This window comes from Beta vulgaris, chromosome 8 (assembly GCF_026745355.1).
Source record: "Beta vulgaris subsp. vulgaris cultivar EL10 chromosome 8, EL10.2, whole genome shotgun sequence".
Lineage (NCBI taxonomy): Eukaryota > Viridiplantae > Streptophyta > Magnoliopsida > Caryophyllales > Amaranthaceae > Beta > Beta vulgaris.
Genome location: NC_079209.1, coordinates 53,582,946 through 53,605,991, shown reverse-complemented (window position 1 = coordinate 53,605,991; position 23,046 = coordinate 53,582,946). Strand labels below are relative to the sequence as shown.

At 34.9% G+C, this 23,046-nt stretch overlaps 3 protein-coding genes across 8 annotated transcripts; 2 read left to right on the top strand and 1 right to left on the bottom strand.

Moving 5' to 3' along the window:
• Positions 1–1,199: 1,199 nt before the first annotated feature.
• On the top strand, positions 1,200–5,706 carry LOC104901818 (uncharacterized). 2 transcript variants are annotated; one of them, XM_010689441.4, is made up of 7 exons: positions 1,210–1,359; positions 2,131–2,294; positions 3,871–4,089; positions 4,176–4,352; positions 4,445–4,669; positions 4,811–4,939; positions 5,242–5,706. In XM_010689441.4, the coding sequence occupies exons 2-7, from the start codon at positions 2,211–2,213 to the stop codon at positions 5,470–5,472; spliced, it is 1,065 nt and encodes a 354-aa protein (XP_010687743.1). In that variant the 5' UTR covers positions 1,210–1,359; positions 2,131–2,210; the 3' UTR covers positions 5,473–5,706. The 2 variants fall into 2 exon arrangements, with proteins under 2 accessions (XP_010687744.1, XP_010687743.1); XM_010689442.4 differs by lacking the exon at positions 2,131–2,294 and having other exon boundaries at positions 1,200–1,359.
• A 169-nt stretch (positions 5,707–5,875) lies between these two features.
• On the bottom strand, positions 5,876–11,732 carry LOC125492377 (F-box protein At5g49610-like). The gene is made up of 4 exons (XM_048634779.2): positions 11,539–11,732; positions 9,021–9,115; positions 7,184–8,183; positions 5,876–6,438 (listed from the first exon to the last, which is right to left on the bottom strand). The coding sequence occupies exons 3-4, from the start codon at positions 8,178–8,180 to the stop codon at positions 6,044–6,046; spliced, it is 1,392 nt and encodes a 463-aa protein (XP_048490736.1). The 5' UTR covers positions 8,181–8,183; positions 9,021–9,115; positions 11,539–11,732; the 3' UTR covers positions 5,876–6,043.
• Positions 11,733–14,661: 2,929 nt separating this feature from the next.
• LOC104901817 (uncharacterized) lies at positions 14,662–22,796 on the top strand. 5 transcript variants are annotated; one of them, XM_048634850.2, is made up of 10 exons: positions 14,662–14,870; positions 18,238–18,545; positions 18,649–18,706; positions 19,144–19,252; positions 19,330–19,480; positions 20,390–20,441; positions 20,531–20,677; positions 20,779–20,890; positions 20,967–21,093; positions 22,043–22,796. In XM_048634850.2, exons 2-10 carry the CDS (start codon positions 18,385–18,387, stop codon positions 22,500–22,502), a joined length of 1,377 nt encoding a protein of 458 aa, XP_048490807.1. In that variant the 5' UTR covers positions 14,662–14,870; positions 18,238–18,384; the 3' UTR covers positions 22,503–22,796. The 5 variants fall into 5 exon arrangements, with proteins under 5 accessions (XP_048490807.1, XP_048490808.1, XP_048490809.1 ...); XM_048634851.1 differs by lacking the exon at positions 14,662–14,870 and having other exon boundaries at positions 18,461–18,545; positions 19,335–19,480; XM_048634852.1 differs by lacking the exon at positions 14,662–14,870 and having other exon boundaries at positions 18,462–18,545; positions 19,149–19,252; positions 19,335–19,480.
• The last annotated feature ends 250 nt before the right edge of the window (positions 22,797–23,046 follow it).

The window sequence follows — 23,046 nt, the reverse complement described above, 5'->3', positions numbered from 1 at the left end:
TGTAATTTCAGAATATTAAAATTTTTAATTCTTACAAATACATAATTAGAGTATTATTACTCAAAGTTTAACATCAATAAATGTAAAAAGTCAAAATGAGTAAACTAATACTAAACGAAGGAATAGTTGTTATAAAATGTTTCAACCAAAAAATTGTTATAAAATATTAACCTGAAATTACGGTTGGGAACTGATTTCAAAAATTTAATTATTTTTTTTATACGGAAAACAAACTTAGGCTAGACCACTAAATATGAGGCTAGCCTAAAATTTTAAACCTCTAACTGCTAGATGTTTATAAACATCTAGCAGGGGTAAAATTGTCAATATACATGAAAAAAAGTTATCAGTAAAAAAAAAAGTAATCTCGAAAATTGGGCACTGTCAGAAAATTTCGATGCTAATATATGATGTTCATGCTACTACAATTTGTGTTCGTGTAACTATAACTAGTGTTTATGCAACTAAAAATAGTGTTTATGTATAAACAGATAGTGTTCGTATTTTTTTAATTGGACACTGTCAGAAGATTCCGATGCTAATATACAGTGTTCATGCTACTAGAACTAGTGTTCGTGTAACTATAACAAGTGTTTATGCAACTCACAATAGTGTTTGTGTATAAACAGATAGTGTTCGTATTTTTTTTTACATATCTAAATAAGAGATAGAGAAGAGTAAAATAAAAATATGATGAAATTATATCAAGATGGATGTCTATTTGTAGAGAATAAAAATATATGAATATTAGTATATTTTTTTATTTTTTCTAAAATATATTTTTTGAGATATACAAGTTTAAAAAATTGGAAAAAGTAATTTGTTTGGATAAATAATATAGTGACATGTGTACCACTTATATGTTGCCACATGAATGCTAGATGTTTATAAACATCTAGCAGTTAGAGGTTTATCATTTCTCAAAATTTTATAGCTGACTCTATTTTTTTTTTATATAGGGAATATTGACTATTTTTTTATAGGGAATAATGACTATTTTTATGTGAGAGAGGAGTAGTTGGAAAAAAAATCAGTCATTGTCATGGTTGTTGGGTAATGGTTTCTATTTTTTTTTTTATCAGAGCCTTCTTTATTTTATATGCAATATTTTACTACCAACAAGGCAACTTTGTTATTATTCATTTTTTCCAGGGGTTCACTGAACAAAAAAAAGTGTCACTATTAAGTTCTATTTCTATATAGTATGAGTGTATAACTCAAAATAATGAACTTCTCCACCAACTCTTTCTCTCTCCTATACCATCTCCTCCTTTTTCCCTCTCTTTCTCTCTTTGTTTTCCTCTATCTGCCCTGCTGTGGACGACATCAAGTGAGAAAGATTTACTGAATTTTTATTGGGTATGTTCTCAATTACTAATATGTTTGAGCTACTAAAATTTGATCTAATTTGTTTGAGCTACTAAAATTTGATCTAATTTGTTTGAGCTACTATAACTCTACTAGCTGTTATGTAATGGTTTGATTGAATATGAAAATACTGCAGACTAGTTTGTGGTTTGTGCTTGATTTAGAGAGATATATTAGGCTTATAGACTAAGGGAACGGTTGGTATGAATCGTATGATTAATGGAAACGGAATGGAAAAGATTTGAATAAGGAGGGGAAATAGAAATAATAATTGTTATCTTTAATAGTTGTTCGATATTCTAGTGGAACGGAAATAATTGAGAGGTTTATGATTGAGGAAGGAAATGTAATTTATTTCCACTATTTTAACAAGGGTAACAAATGGGGGACTGTGAATACCTCCGGAAATGGTATTTGTTACTTAACACTCGTACCAAACAATTAGAAATGAAAACGCTTATTTGAATCTGTTCCTATATCAAATGTTCTATACCAAACACCCTCTAAGTTTACTTCTTGAGCAAATAGCAATAGTTCATCAGCAGATCATGCTAATTGCTATGGGTTGGTTTATGTGTAGTAGTTGTATACTTTTATGATGTCTGATACTCAAGTTCACAATTGATTCATTTCAGTCTTCAGACTATGGTATACTACTCGAACAACAAAGTAATCCGAATTTCAATTGAATAATGTAATACCTGCACAAATTTAGCCAATTATTTTGTTCTACTCTGAGAATTTTATCTTATAATCATCTAGGTAATTTACAAGACAGCATCAGCTAAGTGACTGTCCTGCCTTTTTCAAACTAGTTGCTATACTGTGTTCAGTGTGTTGCAATGAGCTCAGTGCTCATGTCACCCCTATTACATACAAGACTGTATCTTCCACTGGTAACACCCAGATTGAGGAGATTATCCCTGGTAAGAATACCCTCACAGCGTAAATAGGCAACGCGTCTATGTTTGCTTCAGACCTCTCACCTTCAAACATCTGTAGTACAACCTGCAGAGTTCCTTGGAAATCATATGCTGGTTTCGACAATATCAAACATGAATATCATTACACATCTCATATTGGCATTAATTAATACAATCCCCTTCATATAGTATAAGATCATTGATCTAGTTGTCAAATTACTTTAATGATCTGTTTCCACTTTCCAGCATCATTTCTGGATGAATTAGCAATATCCATATTAGTAGAAGAAGTCTGATACTTGCTATTGTGTGGGTAAATACAATTGATTTTAAAAGCTTGAGAATGGTGGAGAATGAGGAAATTTGTATGAAAGGAGTTTGTTGCTTTGGAGTAGCTGACTTCTATTATCGATAGAATTGGAAGTTGTGAACTCTTGGCATATGTATTTGATCTATGATTCGGGATTGATCTGACTGTCTTCAGACATGTAATAAACAATTTAATAATATGATAGATGATTTGAGGTTTTCATCTGCTTTGTCAACTACACATCACGAGTATAACATTTGCTGCGTTTAGTCAATGAAACACATCTCTTATTTCCATATCACCTTGATCAAAAGCAAGCAAACTTAAAAGTTAGAACGAACTATAGATTAATCAAGTGCTAAGGACTCATTAAGAACGATCAACACCAACTCTTTTTTGGGCTACTGGTGGTGGATCAGAAGTTCACGGCTTTTATATATTATCAACGCTTCTTCTTGCTCACGTCCCGGTTGCTTAGAACTATATGTTTTCTAGCAATGTTAGCTTATTATTTTGAGTGTTTATACTTGTAAAGGAATTCAACAGCAAAAAAATATTTGTGGGAGTTTTTTTTTTTTTTTTTTTAGGAGGGGATTCAATCCTTAATCATCTGAGTGATCCAGTTGGAACAATCGTGGATACATGCATCCAAAAGAATTAAGAAAAGAAGGCGTACTGTTTAGTTAGAGAGCTGATCCTCACTGATGATCCTCTTCAGCTTTCATGATAATGGCTACTCTATACAGAGTAACCGAGACATTTCACCTTGAGACATTTCACCTGCACTGCTCTACCATAATCTGTTTGATATAAGGCTATATGGAAGTTTACTCTACGCCTTCCATGATGATAAAGGAAGCACTATTCTACAATGATTAGAAGCCCAGCTGTTGCCTAGGATACTAGTTAAAGTTGGTTGAGAGAAAGGGAAAAGAATGTTTGAGAGAGAGAGAGAGTATGAAAGAAATTCTGGATCAGTATTGCTCTATTATGACCACGATTATCTTGATGACCTGCACGCTGCATTCGTCAACTCACTTAAACTCCTGAATAGCTGTATATGCTTCCACAATTTGAGTGCAAGAAGACAGCAATGTGCTGCTTTTATAATCTATGAAAAGACACTTGATGGGCCATCTAAATTTTGTTTTCACAACTTGGTAGCTCCTGCTGTTTCTCCACAATTACTCTCTTTTTGCACGTCTTTTGCTCTAAAATGAATTGTATTCTCAAAAAGCACTGCTAACCTGTTTTGTTATGTAATTATAGTGCACCATGGCCAAAACTGCAGTTGATGAGACTTCCAACTCAGGTGCTTTCATTCGATCTCCTTCAACGTTCCGTAATTTTATTTCAAGAGATCAAGGAGCAGCCTTTCCGCCCGAGTCTGGAAGATATCACTTATATATATCTTACGCTTGTCCTTGGGCATGTAGATGCCTTTCTTTCTTAAAGATCAAAGGGCTTGACAAAGCGATCAGTTTCTCGGTAACATGAGCATCTATTGTTCCTAAAACAATCACTGTGCATAAGACCCTGCCTTAGTATAACATGTCATTTCCTTGCACTTGCAGTCTGTCAAACCCAAATGGGAAAGAACAAAGGAAGGTGATGAACACATGGGATGGGTTTTTCCTGTCTCTGGTGTGGAGGAGCCTGGTGCTGCAATTGATCCTCTTCATGGATCAAAGAGTATCAGAGAGCTTTACGAGCTTGCAAGTGCTAATTACTCTGGAAAATTTACAGTGCCTGTGTGTACCATTCATAACTTCATATCTTAAGACATCTTCTATGATAGCATCCTTTCACTTCACAATTTGATTTACAAATTGGTTTATTATAGGTTTTTTGGGATAAGAAACTTCAGACAATTGTAAGCAATGAAAGCGCAGAGATTATTCGCATGTTGAACACCGAGTTCAATGATGTAGCAGAGAATAAGGATTTGGATCTATATCCCGATCAGCTGCGAACTCAAATTGATGAAGTTAATGAATGGATATATGATAGGATCAACAACGGTGTCTACAGATGTGGTTTCGCCACAAAGCAAGAACCATATGATAAGGTAAAGTATGTTTCTTGTAAAATTCGACTATCATCTTTCCCTTGCTGGCATCACTAATGCGAAGTTCTGGTTTGGGAAAGAGGTAAATTTCAAATGCTTATCTTGTGTTATGATCATGCTTGCTTATGTTCTATTTCCTAGGCTGTTGAAACACTGTATGAAGCTCTAGACAAATGTGAAGACATACTTGGTAAACATCGATATTTATGTGGCAGTTCACTGACGGAAGCAGATATTCGGTTATTTGTAACCCTCATACGATTTGATGAGGTATGGAAACGTTAAATGCTACGCTCACTATGCAGAAATATCACGTCCAATCTACATTATGTCATAACTTCAAAATTATTTAATATAAATGATAATCATCATTGATTAAGTTTATCAAGGGCGAACTCGCTTTAAGCTTACTAATCATTGATAAGGTGGCTGAAATATTTTTTTCTAACGTCGTTAACGTGTTAAACCAATGTAATTTACTTTAAACCCGCGAGTCTGATGCTACTGATAAATTTCTTTTGTTTCAGTCTTGATTTTCTTTGCGTTCGGAATTAAATTTTCTTCATTCACAGGTATATGCTGTTCACTTCAAATGCAACAAGAAACTGCTGAGAGAGTACCCAAACTTGTTCAATTACACAAAAGAGATCTTCCAAATTCCTGGCATGAGCAGCACAGTGAACATGGATCACATCAAGAAGCACTATTATGGAAGTCACCCGTCCATTAATCCATATGGAATCATTCCTCATGGCCCGAATATTAACTTCTCTTCTCCCCATGATAGAGAAAGGTTTTCTTGAGATGTTTAACAAACTGTTGAAACCTTGTCACACGGAAAATAAATAACAGTTCTTCTGCTTGTTTCTTTTTAAGCCTAAGTAATAGTCTTTCCTTGTTTGTGTTACATGTGTTTTCTCTTGTTTGATGTAAAATGGATCTATTGTGTAGTAGAGCTATAGTTCTTGCGGAATGTTGTGATAATGGCTCATTGCTTGCGGAAAGCGATCAAAATCGTGTAATGTCTTTTTTCTTTCTTTTTGGTGTGTATGGAACTAGGTTGCACATAAATGAATACGAGAACGGGTACGGATTCAAGTACAGGGACGGAAAACGACAAGATTTTGAAATTTTAGGAATGGGTACGTGTACCTATAGAGGATACGTATCATATCGGGCACGGGTACGAGTACGAGTACCGGAGTATGTGACCTAAAAGAAGTACCCGTGCTACATAGGTATGGAATGTCGTACATCTTGAAATTTTTGACTCACCTCCACCATCCTTGTATTATCAACATTCCAGCACAGTTATGGTTAGAGTATCAGACATACATGATACTTTTTTTTTTTGACGGGAAAATAGCGCATCAATTAATTCAAACTTGAACTGTCAAACAGTACATCACTAAGAATAACAGGAGGAAACTCCTCCAACCATACCCTTTCCTCCTTAAACTGAGCACTCACATGTGCTAGTCTATGCGCTACTCTATTTCCCCCCCTTTTCACAAATGAAAAACTCACTGAGTGACACTGAGATGCTAAAGACTGAATATCCCTAACAATCATTCCAAAAGTTGATTGAGCCTTTTTCCTATTTGCTAAGTGCGAGAACAGCTTCATGTTATCCGTTTCAAGGATAAGACTTCGGAAACCAGCTTCCATTGTTATACGCATGGCATGTCTCATGGCCAGAGCTTCAGCTTGCTCCACATCGAAAGTGCCAGTGTGGCAAGGGACAGTGTGGGAGAGGTGCTCGTTGCGACCTGTTGTGAGACATACATGATACTTGATACATGTAAAATTCTGAACTTTTAAAAAACGGTAAATTTGGCAACTGTTATGTGCCCATATTAGACATAAATAACCAATTTCTTTCACTGACTAATTTCCAGAGCATTAATATTCAGTTAAATCATGTATGGGATAGACCCACTAGCAAGTGAAACATAACTATGCTTTTGTAGAAAATATATCTGCAGCAGGAAGACGTGTAGAAGGAATGATTATTAACCTATTTAGACAGCCACAAAAGATGTAACCATACCTTAATTTTGAGCTAGTCTATCATTCCAGATTACAGACAGCCACAAAAGATTTACTACATAAACAAGTTCTACAAACAAAATGTTCAGCAACTTCTGTCAAAAACAATCTAAAAGGCTGCACTGTAAATTGTAAGATGCTAAGAGGGAAAACCCAAAATTTTCACTGCTACTACACCAAGTTAGCAACCATATACAGTATTCAGTATGTGCTGAAGCGAAAAAAAAGCTGATAGACAGTTTCATGCATAGACTGCTTACTGCTGTATCCAAAAAAAGGGAGGGATGAAGCAAGTATCTGTAGACTACGGGTCTGCCAACGGTGTCAAACTAACTGAATATGGAAGCACAGTTGGACCACTCATGAAATCACGACCAAGATCTAACATGTCACACAGAAATTGTGTCTTCCTTGTCTGTATATCAAAAGCATAGGCAGAATTTGAGACCCTTATGAAGAGCATACCATTTTTGAAAGCCAAAGGTTGCATCCACGGGACCTTTTCACATACAGATTTCGAAACCCTCTCCGCCAAATTGCATAAATATTCCGGATTTTCTTGCTCCATCGCCTTGAAGGATATGAAAGACTTTAAATCCCATTTTGAGTTGAAACTGTCTTCAAGGGCCCAAACTGAAAGAGCTTCCTGTGATAAAGTTACACAATGCAGTTCACCATTAGATTCTCCAAGACAGATCTCACCCAACTTTCCTTCAGCGTAAGGAACAGGGAGCAAGATCAACAATGACAGCTCATTTTCAGAGTCGAACATGACAAGCGTACGACCATCTGTCAGCCAGTATAAGATACCCTTTATGAAGACCTGTCTGTTGGTGCACAAAGAATCTTCACAGTGACAAATTTCCTTTGATTTAACCCACACCCTTCTTTCCCAATTATATATTTCAAAGGTGAAATAGAACTCTTCCTTCCCGGGCGTAAGCACATCAACTTCATGTATCCTTACTAGTTTATAGCTTGTGCTTGCATTCAATGCGGAATCAGAAGATGGTTCGAAGGAAAAAGCGATATAGTCCCGCCTGCTCACTCTATCCCACTTCACATTCATCCATTGCTTATTCACAGGGTTGCAGATGTATATCAATGGGTCAGGAGAAGGAATGCAACTCCTACAGCAAATTAGGCCGTTGCTTGATCCCAAAATAGTTACCTTTTCAGGCAAAAACTCAAGGACATTCTGGTAAATCCTGGGTTCCTCTGCTCCTATAGGAATGTAGCTGAGCTTTTCAACATCGATGTCGCAGAACAGAAATTTTTCCTGGAAGAAGAATCCTGATATTGAAATTGGTTCAGCCTTTTTCATCTGCAACTGTGTGAAATCAGAATCTGCAATGAAGTGCTGCCACCCTTTTGAGACCGTCTTTAGTTGTACCAGTATATTAGCAGGCAATCGAGACAGTACATTGAAGGAGATATCGTTGTGCAGTAAGCTCAGGTCCATTTCCTGAGATGTCGACAATCAGAGACAAATCTGACAGTAACCAAAAATTTCAGTTCAAAGCTATCATGATATATCAGAAATGACAGGAAGTTCCTAGCACTTGAGATGTTCTTCTTTGGAATTGAATACATGAAATGAGATATGAAACATGACTAAAACATCTTTCATAATAACTCAACATCAAAACTATAGTTTTTTGCTTTTTTTGGTTCTTGCTAGTTTAAATTATCTCTTTGTAATAAAAGATAGTAATGAACAACATCATTCATTGTAAAAAAATATTGCAGCATTGTAGGAGTTACCCTTTATTAACTCAAAGAAAGAAGTTGGTTCAACAACTGTAAGATGTTGCAGCATATAAGTAACAGAGTATCCAAAAGAATCAACCTACAAATTTTTATAGTTTTCTCTCTCTGAATACTGGAAAAAGACTACAAACAACTGCTGTGTATCAGATACAGCCTGCAGTTTCAGTTGAGATGAAGAAATCTATTCCACCTCGTGCTGAAGAGAACAAGAAAGCTTCTCCTCTTTGAAGGCAAAGTAGTATCAACATCCAATGACATCTTGTTCACAAAATACTTATGCATTTTCAATTTTCAAATGATATATATATCTTTGAAAGAAAAAGTTTAGGTTAAGATATCAAGCTCAATAACAACTTATACATGCTCTTCGAGTAATCATCACTCCAATTTAAAATTATTGTTATTCTTTTGATTGGAAATAACACTTGTAATATCATAACCACAATATATAAAAAATACAGATTAAGCATATTCGCCTAATATGAGCCCGAAAAACAAAACAAAAGAAAGAGGGGGGGAGTAATATACATACCTTACTTATGTATGGGTCAAAGGTAGCTAATCCTACTTTGGATTGGTGAGCGTGGGTAAGATCAGTTCGGTGGCGGATGGTAAGATTGCAAAATCCTACAAAATTGAAGAAATGAGTAACTAAAATTATACAACATGACTTAGTTCACATGTTTCAAGTACAAAGAATGCTACAAGTATGTATTTTCGCTTGCATACTCAATATAAACAAAGTTACTATGATTTTGCAAAAATTCTACATTTCTATAATCAAAATGGTACAATACATATAAAAAGAGGTCATTGTACAATACATATACTTGAACTAACTCAAAAAAAAAGTTCAACTATGCTTGTGAGGCAACACAACTTTCTATTCACATAAACTTAAGCTCATAACATCATAGCCAAAGAATTCAATTACAAAGCAAAGTACAAACTAACTCAATAACTTTGCTGGTTAGATGATGAAAAATTATAAGATATTATTACAAAACTTGGAACAATGTAAACTGGTAGGTGAAAGAAGAAAATATCATAGCTGTAAAATGACAAATAATATGCAAATCCAAAGCAAATCAAAGGTTCCAAGAAGCCAAAAAATCAGAACAAATAGTTTCAAGTGTATTGGAGATATGTTGCTCATTCCCTATAAGAATGATTATTTGATATGTTTAAGTAAAATCATTACTCAAGTATCTCTCTTGTTCCTAGCTGTTATACATGTAGAGAGGACACTCAATATCATGCTATTAAAGACGTATCGCGTAAGTATGGCGAAACAAGGCACAATCTTATGCTTCAAATGCTCAACTGAACTCGTAAGTATGGTGAAACAAGGCACAATCTTATGCTTCAAATGCTCAACTGAACTATGATGAAATAAGTAATACTACTACTACAAAGTCCATAGCTTTTGTAATATAGAAGTGTTTAATAAATAGTTACACTCCATATTTGTACACATATAGTCTATAGCCTAGCTGTTTGTTTGAACATACTCCCTTAGAACATGCTCATTAGTCACCTAAGCTTCTACTATTTGTTTGACATCTCAAGATACTTAAACTAGAGCAAAATCAATTCACACCATAGTTGCAAATTAATATTAGAATCCAACCCAAAATTATACATGAAGCTACTCTTGCTAGACTCTAACAGAAAACTAGCCAACATAAATACATGAACATGCTCATTTGCCACCCAAAGTCGAATTTCGAACATTTCAATTTTCATCAAACTTTTTTCTTACGAAATAATTTTGCCACCCAATGTCTAAAATTCGTACATTTCAATTTTCATCAAAATTTTATCACAACTCATCATATTACTACCTTTGTTTTTTTAGTCACAACAAATGTGTTAGATTATGGAAAACTCCTTGAGTCTGGAGTGAATATTATTGATCAATATAGGTTTACCTAATCCGAGTCCTAACATGAATAGTAAACTAACAAAGTATATCATAATACAATGAGAAAATATTATCCTAATATTATTCTCTATCAAATGCCTATTTTGCACAAATATGAAGAAAAAAGGAGAGTAAACTAGACACAATTGTTCATATTTGGATATAATGGTTAAATTACCCCTAAAACCTTTACCAAAAAACCAAAATAATAAAAAAAACACCTAAGAATAAATATTATTGCAACTAAAAAAAGGAAGAAGTATTATATTATACCCACCATATGTGTTTCTTAATTCTGGCCTCTGGGTACATCTAAAACATCAACATCAAAGACAAGTAACAAAATGAAAAAAAGGGAAAACAATAACATAAATTCATAAAAGAAGCAATATTCTCATACAATACAATACTCCATCCGCTTTTATTTATTTGCTACAGTTTCCAAAAAAGTTGCTTTTTCCTTATTAGGAGACTTAACCCACCAAAAAATAATAGTATTATAATTGTTTCCCCTGTACTTCCACCAATAAGTACTACTTCTTTCATTTTTCCCACTCTATTTAATGTTGAAGGGGTTAAAAAGTATACCAAAAAAGAATGAAAAAGACATCTCCTAAATTCTTGTGTAAACAAAAATGTAGCAAATAAATAAAAATGGAGTAACACATAAATTTAAGCCGTTGTATGAAAAATCTTCGACTTACTCATCTAACACTTATCATATTAGCACAAAAACATGTTGAATATGGTTTAAAGTGAATCTTCATATACTACCGACTTCTTTTTCGTGGGTATTTTTTGTGAATGAAAAAACAAAAAGTACATAAAAATATGGAAATACATGCAGATTATGAAAAACAAAATTTCCTATCTTTGTATTTTTTTAGGTTGGAAATAAAGAACAAAATAAGAGAGAAAGATTGTAAAAAACTTTGAGTTCTAAACTAATTTCATAGAGTGTAATAAGCTAACCAAGTAAACTAAATACTCATTTAAATAATGATGAGTATAAAAAAAATAAAGAACTGTAAACAAAAGAAAACAATGGGTGAAAGATGTTACATTTTCTTACAAAAATGAAATATTTAACGTTTCTGGAAAAATGAAAATGGTGTTAACCACTAACCAGAGTTGATGAGAAGGAGATGAAAGAAATGAAAGATGAAAAAGAGAGGAGAGAGAGAGAGGAATTAGCTGCTTGGAGCCTGCAGGTGGTCTTGTCACAGTGTGGTATATAGGTTGTGTATGCGTCTGTTAATTAGACTGTTTAGTGGTACAAGACATAAAAATAGTCGATTCCTCTTTCCCCTTTTTAAACTCCTCGGACTAACATTACGCCAATTTGTATACCTACAGGCTACATAATTACATTACATATTTACTAGGGGTGATCAACTGATCATGGTCGGGTCGAATCGGGTTTGGGTCGGAGTTTGTCTTAAAAAATTGCTCATTGGTCGAGCTAGACCGGGTCAGAATTTTGTGCCTAACGCCCGCAATTTCAGGCCAGTTCAGCGGGCTTTTTGGGACAAAAAATAGACTGAAAGCTCATCTTGGCTTGCCCAAAGTCCGTCCCAAAGAAGAAAAAAAATCAAGTCAGGCCCAATCAAGTAAAAAAATTCTACCCAAACCCGCCCAAAAATTGGGTCGTGCTGGAGTTGATCAGCTCTAATATTTACATAGTACATACCTTAGGGCTTATGCATGTCTTGCACACAAGGGAAGGCACTTTCTTGATTCATCTTCTGTTTAGAAATAGTTGCACCATTTGCATAATATTTATTTTTCTATCTTACACTTTGGTGATCTATATTTTTTTAGAAAAAAATATAGTCATGTTTCATATGAGATCTTGTTAAAAGCGTCTCAATGTTTTTTTTTACTATCAGCCTTTTACAATTTTTACTTTTTTATAATTTAAAATATTAATGTTTGAAGTCATACATTAGCAAGCGTAGAAACATGAAACGGTGTAATTATTTCTAAACGAATGAAGTAGAAAAATAAGAAATACATAGTTCAAGTCTTTGGATTCCAAAGAAAAACAAGATGACCAAAAGTCATCTAGCAAGACTTGCCATCAAATATAGGAGATTTCATATCACTAAGTTTTTCGAAATGACCAAAAGTCGTATTTCCTTCGAGTTTTTTAATCTACACGCTTTTTTTTGTCTGTTTTTATTTATTCATACATTGTTGTCTTTTCTATTCTTAGTAAGATGTCCCAACTATTTTCTCCTCTTTTTACACCGATGTCATCCACTTTTTAGCTTTTCTTTCCCCTCCTTTTCAATTTTTCTCTCCACCTTTTCAGTTTAATTCTCAAACTTTTGTATTTCCTTCTTGGTTCTCCCCCAAAATGAAGTAAGTAAACTAAAAGAAACAAAGGAGTATACAATTTGGATTGAGTCAGGTGAACTACTCTTAACCTGTCTAATAAAATTGTCATCTACGATGTTATTTACCTAATAAATCACGAACGCGTCCTTATTTAGTGGAGTTTTTGGAGCTCCTACAAATTGTCACCAACACTTTCTCACCTAACAACATACTTCTTCCATTTAGAAATAGTTGCACTATTTACATAGTGTAAACTATTTACATTTTACACTTTGATGGTCTTTGGTGATTTATTTTTTAGAAAAAACATTGACCACCATAGAAATGTCCTATGGGATAAAAATTCTATGGTAGTCATAAATAATAAAGATGATCATGGAAATCTGGTGGTTTAGAATGATTTTAGGTTTTAATGTGGGCCAAGATCATCGTAATCTATTAGATAGATGATAAAAATTACATTGATAAGTGATAAATAGATGATAAAGAAGATAATTGCACAATATAAAAAAATGATTAACCCGACCAAAATTTTAACTAAAATCGAAATGATTTTCACCACTAAATGAGACTTGATACTCGTAAATGTTTCGACCAAGTCTATCTGAACCAAACTCAGCCCGACCATACATGAAAACCCAAATTGATCATACCCGAGGTCAATCGAAGTTCGATTTAATCTACACAAACACGATTAGAACGGAACAGGATTACTTGAAATCGATTAAACCCAACTCAAAACGGTACGTTCTGCACCCGACTGGACATGACTTGACACGAACACACCCGTCCGGTAGGATATTCCAAAACATGAACGGTAACTCAATTTGACACCTCTTCGTCCATGTTAGGCTCCAATGACAATTATTAAATCTTAGTAAGAGTTAGGCTATGTTCAGTTCACCTTATTTTTGCTTATTTCAGATCAGATAAGATCAGTTCAGATCATGCTTATATTTAAAAATCATTATTACTATTAAATATCTTTCATTACATATTAGTAAAAATTATAATATTGAATATTAATAAAGTACTCATCGAGACGAATTAAGCAAGACCCCACCTGACTATATTTTTTCTTATATATTGAGAAAAATCTAAAAAATAAGATCTTGTAAATCAGATCAGATCAGATCAGAAAAAATAAGTTCAGATCAGAAAAAATAAATTCAGATCAAATAAGTTCAGATCACAAAATTTCAGATGAACTGAACATAGCCTTAGACATGTCTTGTACATAATAATCATGGCTAACGAAAGAGATGCTTATTATTATTTATTAGTGATCACATCAAAACTATGACCATTAGTCAACGAAAGTCAAGTAGGTTTAAAATTACATGCTTTGCCAACTCAGCCATCCAGCTTCTTTTTCATTTCTTTTGTTAAAATTCGAAATGTTTTTATAATCAGGTAAAATAAATTTATAGATACTTTTAGAATTTTTTCCTTACATAATGTAAAAGTGGGTTTTAATTTCCAAAATATTCCCCAAAAAAAAAAAATTCCCTGCGTACCGTCCACGTAGGACAGCACGCGAGAAATTTTATTTTTTTCAACTTAAGCAAAACCGCTACTCGAAGTAGCTTTTTTTTTTTGTGTGTGTGTGTTGTGTAAACCGCTACTTCGTGTAGCGGTTCATTACTCAAGTAGCAGAGTTTGATTTATGCTTGCAATATTTTGCCCAAGTAAACCGCTACTCAGAGTAGCGATTTTTGTGGGCAAAAACAAAACAAAAAAAGTTTCTCGCATGCCATCCTACGTGGACGGTACGCAGGGAATTTTTTTTTTTGGCATATTTTGGAAATTAAAACCCACTTTTGCATTATTCAAGGAAAAAATTCGATACTTTTATGAATTCTAATAAAAAAATGGGAAATTACTTTAACCATTATTTCCCTCTCCACACAAGTACTCTAATTTCTCAAAAGAAAATCAGATCTACCAAAACTCCCCATGCCTCCCTCCAACAATTACCCCATCTCCACATCAACCACCAGACCTCCTCCACAAACACCAACACACCACCTCTATTTTGCACCAAACCACCAACAAAGGACTTTCTAAATACTCCTACTTACTACTTCAGTCAATTCAATTTAGTTCAATTCAATTTAGGTAGCGTTTGGAAACCCGGATTTCATTTTAATTATTGTATTCTAATTCTAAAATTTGAAATCATGTATTTGAATTTCAATTCCAATTTCTCAAACTTGTTTGGGGAACATGGGAATTGAATTCCAATATTTCAAATCTATGTATGTGTTTGGAAAACATTGGAATTGAATTCCGGAATTCTAATTCCATGCTATTGTTTGGATAATCTTGTAATTGCATTCAACAAAAAATATTAAATCCTTAGCAAATAAAAGGAATTTGACATTCCCACAATCCAAAATTGTTATAACAAAAGTTATCTTAACATCGAGAGCAACATTTAAGAGAGTATTTGATAAAGTAATGGAAAAAACCTACAATGACATGAAAGTGAGTTCAAACTATTCAACAAAACACAAGAGTACCCAATCAAGTTTCTCATCCTCCGGTAGCTCTTTCAACATTAGAAATTCGTCGGGATTACCATTCATAAACCTTTTTACTGCCCTTATCTGATTCCTAGAAATGCCATATACTTCAGACACAACGGTATATATCTCTTGACAAGTGGGTTTCGGGGTATCGTTCATTTTGCTTTGCACATATTCTCTGAAGGACTCGGCAAAACTGTTGACCGCATCAGCTACACTATCTTTTTTGCGCTTGCGAGAGCCCGAAACAGTTGGATCCTTGGATGAGCTCTTTCCTTCACTTATCATTTCCTCCTCCATGGCGTCCGCTGCCTCATCATGTTGTTCTGAACCATCCCCAACAGCTCTATCTGCACCGAATAGAGTGCATATATCTTCCCAATTCTCTATGCACTTGTTGCAATAAGAGGCTGCATTTTTGTTGTCCTGAAAATGATAGTAGAACATGATTATACAAGAAAACATGATGAGGCATTAGGTATGATTTTCAGCAAGCCACTGGGTCAGTATTACTATTTACTACTGTCCTCGCCATTTCTATATCTAAATGGTTTACACCTACAATACAATCTTGCTATCAGATATAACAGGTTAACACTAGCTTCTTCTTCAAGGATACAAACGCATCAGAAACAAAGAGAAAACCCAATAGGGAGATAACATATACATAGACAGATTCTAGGTGTCTTAACATTGTCGCTCGGTAAACTGTTCTAACTATCATGTACTTAGCTTGTTTATACAGCAGATATGTGAGCACCTGAACCCCCATGGTACAACAATAAAAACCCAAATACCAATCAATCTATATGTTAGTCAGACAATGTTCACTTGTTTTCATCATTTCTAAACTGTGTTCTCTTCACCTTTTATAAACAATGATTGTAAAGTTAACAAACTAGAATATGCCTTTTGCAAAATCTTCAATTCCTCATAAGCATTCCATTTCATCTTCTTAATAGCATACGATTTACCATCAATATAACCTTTATAAACAGAACCTTGAATCACACATTTCTCACTAAACCCATCAATAGCTTTATTCAACTCCTCAATTTCATAAATCTTATGCTTATCCAAAGTATTAAAAACATCAGCCAACAACAAATTCTGTTCCAATTCCTTCAAATACTCTCTTCCACCACCTTTCCCTACACTATGTTGCTTATTCACCTCCTCTAAATCCCTCTCCTTCATCTTCCTCCTATACTCAACTTCTCTATAAACCAACAACAAAGAAACCAAAACTAGCAACAGAATAGAAATCCCAAGACCAACTCCTAAACCAACAACAGCCCCTTTATGATCACTATTAGTATTAACAACCACACTACTCTGATTAGTCTGATTATTAGTAACAACACCAGGAGTTACAGTTTGATTAAGCCTAACAAGTCTCGAAACCGGAACGAAGACCATATCAAAAATTCCAGGATCATCATTCCCATTCAGATCAACAATAGACTGTCTGGACACCCCAAATAAAGAAGCAATAGAGTCTAAACTATCATCAGGCTGAAAAACATAAGAAACCAAGAAACTGACATTATTTCGCAACTGGGTATTGTTAGGACACTTACAAAAGATGGGAAAAGAGATTTCAGCACCAACAGCAATATTTTGTAATGCGAAATCAGGTCTAATGAGTTGATGATACATCAAAAACCTCATCTAACATGGCCCAATTGTCATGATAATGGGATCTCTGACCAAATTTTTAGATAATACCACTTGTATTGATGAGAAAACCAACTTGTACTTTAAGTCGTCTTCAGAGTACAGATGTTTATGAGTAAACAAATTCCTAAAAAAAGCCATTCATCCTCAGGACATCATAATATTGGCAGGCTAATGTGGATTTATCTGGCTAAATTTAAGAGAATTAAATTGCAATTGTTTTTGTATGCAAATTGACATTGAATGACATAAGAACAAAAAGGAGGACAAAGTCTTATACAAAGTATAATATACAATCCTATAACTATCAGCTTAATTTTTTATAGGTAGTGTAAGCATACCAGCAAATCACGCATTTCTAAGTAGAATTAAGAACCTTAGAATTACCATATTTGATTCAACTCTTTCATCATCATTGTCATCTCGAAAGGTATAATTTCTCACATTTTTTAACGGTCAAGAAACAGATGCACGATTCTAATTTTTTTTGGTTGTTGAACATTATGATACAATGATGCCATCACGAAAGAAAATCAGCTCTAAATCAAACTGAGCAAGTTAACACACAGAAAATTCTAATAACAAGATTCAGAGCAAACTGAGCAAGTTAACACCAGAAATCAGATCTAAATCGCAAACCTATTTCCGCAGAATCCGAAACCAAACCCTAATTCCGCAAAATCCGACATAAATAAGTAAAACGCAATATGATTATAGCCAAAGAAATATCAAATTCACAAATTTAATCATCAAAAAAGCAAAAAAAATCATAAACTCGACTATATTAGAAAAAACCTAATTACAGAAGTAGGAAAAACACGAAAAAAAAAAATTGTACCTTCAGATGTAAAATCGTTCCTCATCAATCTTTGATATCAATCGCAAATTAGTTCTTTTAATCTTTGAGATCAACCGGAAATTCGTGCAAGAATCGCAAATTTCTCAATCTTTGAACTGAAATTTCATTGTCGAGAAATCAAGCGTTGAAGGAGGAGAGAGAATCGTGGTTTTTTTCGGGGAAGGGTTTGTTGAGAACTCAAGCGTTGAAGGAGGAGAGAGAATCGTGGTTTTTTTGGGGGAAGGGGGGACATTTGGACTGGGCCAGAATTTGAAATCACATGGGGAGGGGGTCTGATTTGAAAATAGGTTTTTCTAACATAGTTTGGAATTGAGTTGTAATTGGCCCAATTTCAAATTCAATTCCATTGAGTATCCAAACACCTGATTTGGGCCAAATTCAGAATTTCAAATGAAATCCTAGTTCCCAAACAGGCCCTTAGTTCATTTCAATTCAATTCAATTAAGTTAAGTTTTGTTGTTTTATGTCGAAAAGAACAAGCCCAATCGTTGAAGTTATTGAAGTATGTCATCTCCAATATCATATCATATGAAAAAGTAGATAAAAGAAGTGGCACCAATCTAATGAAATGACCCTTAAATTTCAATATCCATATCAATGGCTTCCGCTTTGTAAAGCAGATGTCCATGTCCGTAGCAGCTTCATGTTCATAAGAGCAATGACAGGTGTTTCATCTCTACGAATGTCGTCATCTTCCTCTACTTCCCATCCAACTACAACTTCTCTCAGGTCTCTCTCTCTTTATGACTTTATATATATATATATATCTCTTTTTTGGGTGTTTTTTTTCTTCATCTTATTGAAGTTTGGTTGTCTTATCACTTTTATATAGGTGTGCTGTTCTTGGTGCTGGCTTTGCTGGTTTGTCCGTTGCTTGGAATTTACTCTTCGTACTTCATCTCTCTCCCTCATTACTCATTTCACTCATTACTCTTCTTTTCATTATTGATAAGGTGCTTCTATTTATGGGTTATTTTAGTTTTGGGGGTGTCAGTTATAGGTTTTGAGAACATCATTTCATTTGGGATTTGGGTTTGCATTATTGTTAGAGATAAACCACATTTGATCCCACATTGAAAGAATAGGGAGAGATTGACTACAATGTAAGTAAATTCTCGTATTACCAATTGGTTTAGGATGGAACCCGCCAAACTTGTATGTGGTCAAACTCGCAAGGTCTAGTATAGTATCAACTAATGAAAATATGTATGAACTCAACTGCTTCTTTAAATTTAAACTAATGAAATTTGTCATCCTTCATCAAGGAATTAATGTTGTATACAAGGCTGCTTCCTTGGTGTAATATGAACCCAATGTATTTTGGCAGCACAGCCCCAACCAACTGAAACTACAAGTTGACATCTTTGATGAAGTTGGTATTGGTGGCGGCGCTTCTGGAGTTGCTGGAGGCCTTGTTCACCCCTATTCCCCTAAAGGTTTCTCTTGTTTACTTTTGTTTTACTGGTTTTTAATTATATATCGGATGCATCCTGATTAATGCCTCATTTGTCAGTGAAGCTTCTCTGGAGGGGTGAAGAATGTTGGAGAGAGTTTTTGAATCTTCTAAATGTTGCCGAAGCTGCAGCCACAGGAGCACCAAGTTATGCAATGAATGGAGATCCTCACAGTGGGCAGAACACTGATGGATTTATTGTCCGGAAAAAGTCAGTCATTTTATTGTCTTTCCTTCTGGTTCTTGGATTTTCATGATTTCTTGCTGGTAATGTTTAAAATATTGATTATCAACCTCTCTTTTCTTGGGTCTCAACCAACTAAAAAGGAGGTTACTTGGAAGTGGAGGAAGGATGATAGTTAAGGTTGGGGGTGGGGGAGAGGCTCATTTTCCATTATTAGGAAAATACTTCGGTTGGGTATGGAAAGGAAGGGAAACATATGTTTTCCTTCAAAATTTAACAGATTTCTTCCATAATTGAGAAGATTTGTATGTAAAAGAAGAAAATTAACCATTAGGTATATAGTTATTATCACCAAAGATCACTCTTGTAAAGGTTAGACTCACAACTATATGGTACTTTTTACAGGCCAAGCTAGCAGGAAGTTTATAGTACACTTGCAAATACACTCGCGTACAAATGAATCATTGATGCATATACCTGTGTTCGTGGTCGCCAATGAATAAGGACTTTTGGATTGGTCATTCAGCTATATCTAACTCTATATCTTCGATCTGCAATACTTGTGCAGGATATTAGGTCTGTCCTATTTAGTAATGAGATTGCAGGGAAATTCTGTAGCTAGTTTTTATAATCCTCTAGCTATATCTCTTACCTGTAGCTAGCAACCTTTAGCTGCTTGTTCAGGAAGAATCAATTTCTATTTGTACATCTCAACTTTCTCTCCTTTTTTTAGCCCAACCTATTGTATCCAAAGTTCCAAACAATGGAATAAGGAGCGCTTTCCCTCCGTTTCCTGCAAAACTTCTAGCCAAACATTGTTACAAATTCTTAACGAACTCTCTGTTGTTTCGCTCCCCATGTGATACTTGGCTAATCTAATCATTTTTGTAATAAGCTACTTGTAACTGTACCCTAATGGTCTAAGCTTTACTTCAGGGGCATATTGAGACCAGCTGTTAATGAGAAGATTTTGAATGCAATGCATGAGGTTATATATGTCTTACTTAATTTGCAATACGTCAACTGTATATGGGAAATGGTCTCGAGACTTAATGACTCTCTCTTCCTTGTGTGCAGAATGTACTGAGTAGTCTAGCAAGTTGTCCAGTACAGGCGATTGATAAGATTTCTGCAATAGAGCTAATACCAAAATTATGTACACCTTTGAACACAGCCTTCTTTATGCCTGAAGCTGTGAATGTCAATCCTCAGAACTACCTTAAGGTATAAGGATTGAGAACCATTTGACAATTTTGTTTAAAGCTGAGTATATATGGTAATATGGTCTTTAATTGAAAGATTTTTTATCGTGTTCCTTTTGCCAGGCACTTTTCCTAGCAAGTGAAAATTTGGTCAGCAGGATGTCATCAATAGGTCTCCATGGCAAGAATATAACTTTGCACGAGAAAGCTGTAGCTTCACTAAGTGAAGTGGGAGGTTATTTCTCATACTCGTTTAAAATAATTGATGGAAAGCCTTCCCTTGTGTTGACTGGCTGCGTTTGTTCATGCAGATGAATATGATGTTGTGATAGTTTGTCTTGGTGCTAGAGTTGACATGCTAGCTGAGCTGTCTGGAATGCTTCCTTTAAGGACATGCAGAGGCATTGTTGCACACCTTCAGTTGCATGATTCATTGTGGTAAGAAGTTTTGGTTTCAAGCTCTGTTTCACAATAGCATAAAAGTTGCAATGCTATAGATAAACAAGGAAAAGAATGACCTTCAATAAAGCTACAAGTATTAGTTACCCTGATTAATACTGCTAACATCCTATTGGAAGGTTGGTATCAGAGACTATATTGAGAGATGCTTCTGAAATTATCTTTTTATTTCTTATTCTAGGTTATACTGTTAGCTTAGAATGCTAATATTGAAAGTTTGGGATCAGAAACTATATTGAGAGATGTTGCTGAGATTGATCTTGTGATTTCATATTCTACGTTATAATGTTAATTTAAAATGCTAATATGCATGCCCTCGCGATTTAGGGCATCTATTGTTTGCCAATCATCACTTGGCCAATTCTAACAAGTTGAGCTGCTCTGTCCCACAAAATCCTTTTTTCTTCAGTTATTTGATCTAGATTGAATCCGTGCACGTGCAGCATAGCCCTGCTCCAACCCCCAAGTACTACTGAGCATAGCTACTGGTGCATTCTAGTTTAAAGACTATATAAGATATGAAACGGCACCTTTATCTTTCCTATTTTTAGAACTTCCTGGAGCTGAGCTCTGTTTATTGGAGTATGATTTCTGCACTTCTGCTTCCAACATAGAAAACAAAAAATGAGATGAAACTAAACGGTGGAGAGACGAGGAAAACGGCAAAAATATGTTTGTATAAAGTATGAGCAAGCAGAAGAGATGTTGTCTCATGATGAAACCACTAATTTTTTGCCAACGCTTGGCCATATAGTCTTTCCTGAAAATGGTGGTCAATGTTTTTGAGTACAGCTTTAGCAATACATTTATACTTGAAGCTGTACGGAGGGAATGCATGAATGCGGTTGAGTCTTATTTTTCATCATTTGCAAAGTGTTGCAACCTTCTTGGAATTTCTGAAGTTATGCTACTGCTTTTATTCATGCAGTGAAGAATATCCCGAATATAGTCCTTCAATCCTATCAGATGTTTGGTTCGCTGTTCAGGGGCCTAGAAGTTTATATTTAGGCTCCACATGGGAATGGGGATCAAGTAACTACTCTTCTATTGTCTCCTCTGAAGAAGCCTCTGCCACCCTGCAACAACTTTTACCCAAGGCAAGTATGGTATATCCACAAATAACCAATTGGAATTTAACAGGAGCACAGGCAGGTGTCAGGGCAATGCCCCCTCTCACTCCGCAAGGATCATTTCCACTTTTAGGTTGCATAGATGATCTTGTAGGGGGCCATCATGCTTCTAAATATTGGTTAATTGGAGGTCTTGGTGCCAGAGGGTTACTTTACCATGCCTGGCTTGGAAAGTTGACTGCTCAAGCCGTGCTTTCCTCTAGTGAAGATGTGTTACCTCCTGAACTAATCTCTTGGAAGAAGATGAAGAGAAAGTGATCAAAGCATCGTTTTAGGGCATAGCACTTTATCGGCTATCTTTATATGTAAATGATTGTCAAAAATCTGTTAAACAATTTGAGACTTATTGTGCCAAAAAGATATTCTTGGAAATTCGTTTTTGCTGTGCATCTCATGTTAGTTTAGTCCTCGATTCGATCCTCCATACAACTGCTGTAACAATGATGTATCGTATTGTACAAAATTGTTGACAGAAGTAATGATAATGAATTTGTGAGCATGCATGGGTTTATTCTGTATGCTGAGGTTGGCATTTATTTACTTTTTCCACAAGTGAGAGCTTCCCCTTTGTGTTAATATTGGGAACTAGTTATCCTGTTTATGCGAAATATTGGAAACTAGTTATCCTGTTTATGCAAAATATTGTACTTCGTATCTGACAAATTCGGTCATTTATCCAGTTGGTTTCTCATGCAATACAATATACATGTTTCATAGTTTTCAATTACTGTTATAATCACCTCCTTTCCATGTCTGAGATGAATGATAATGGAGAAACAGACGTTCTGTGAATTTGATCATT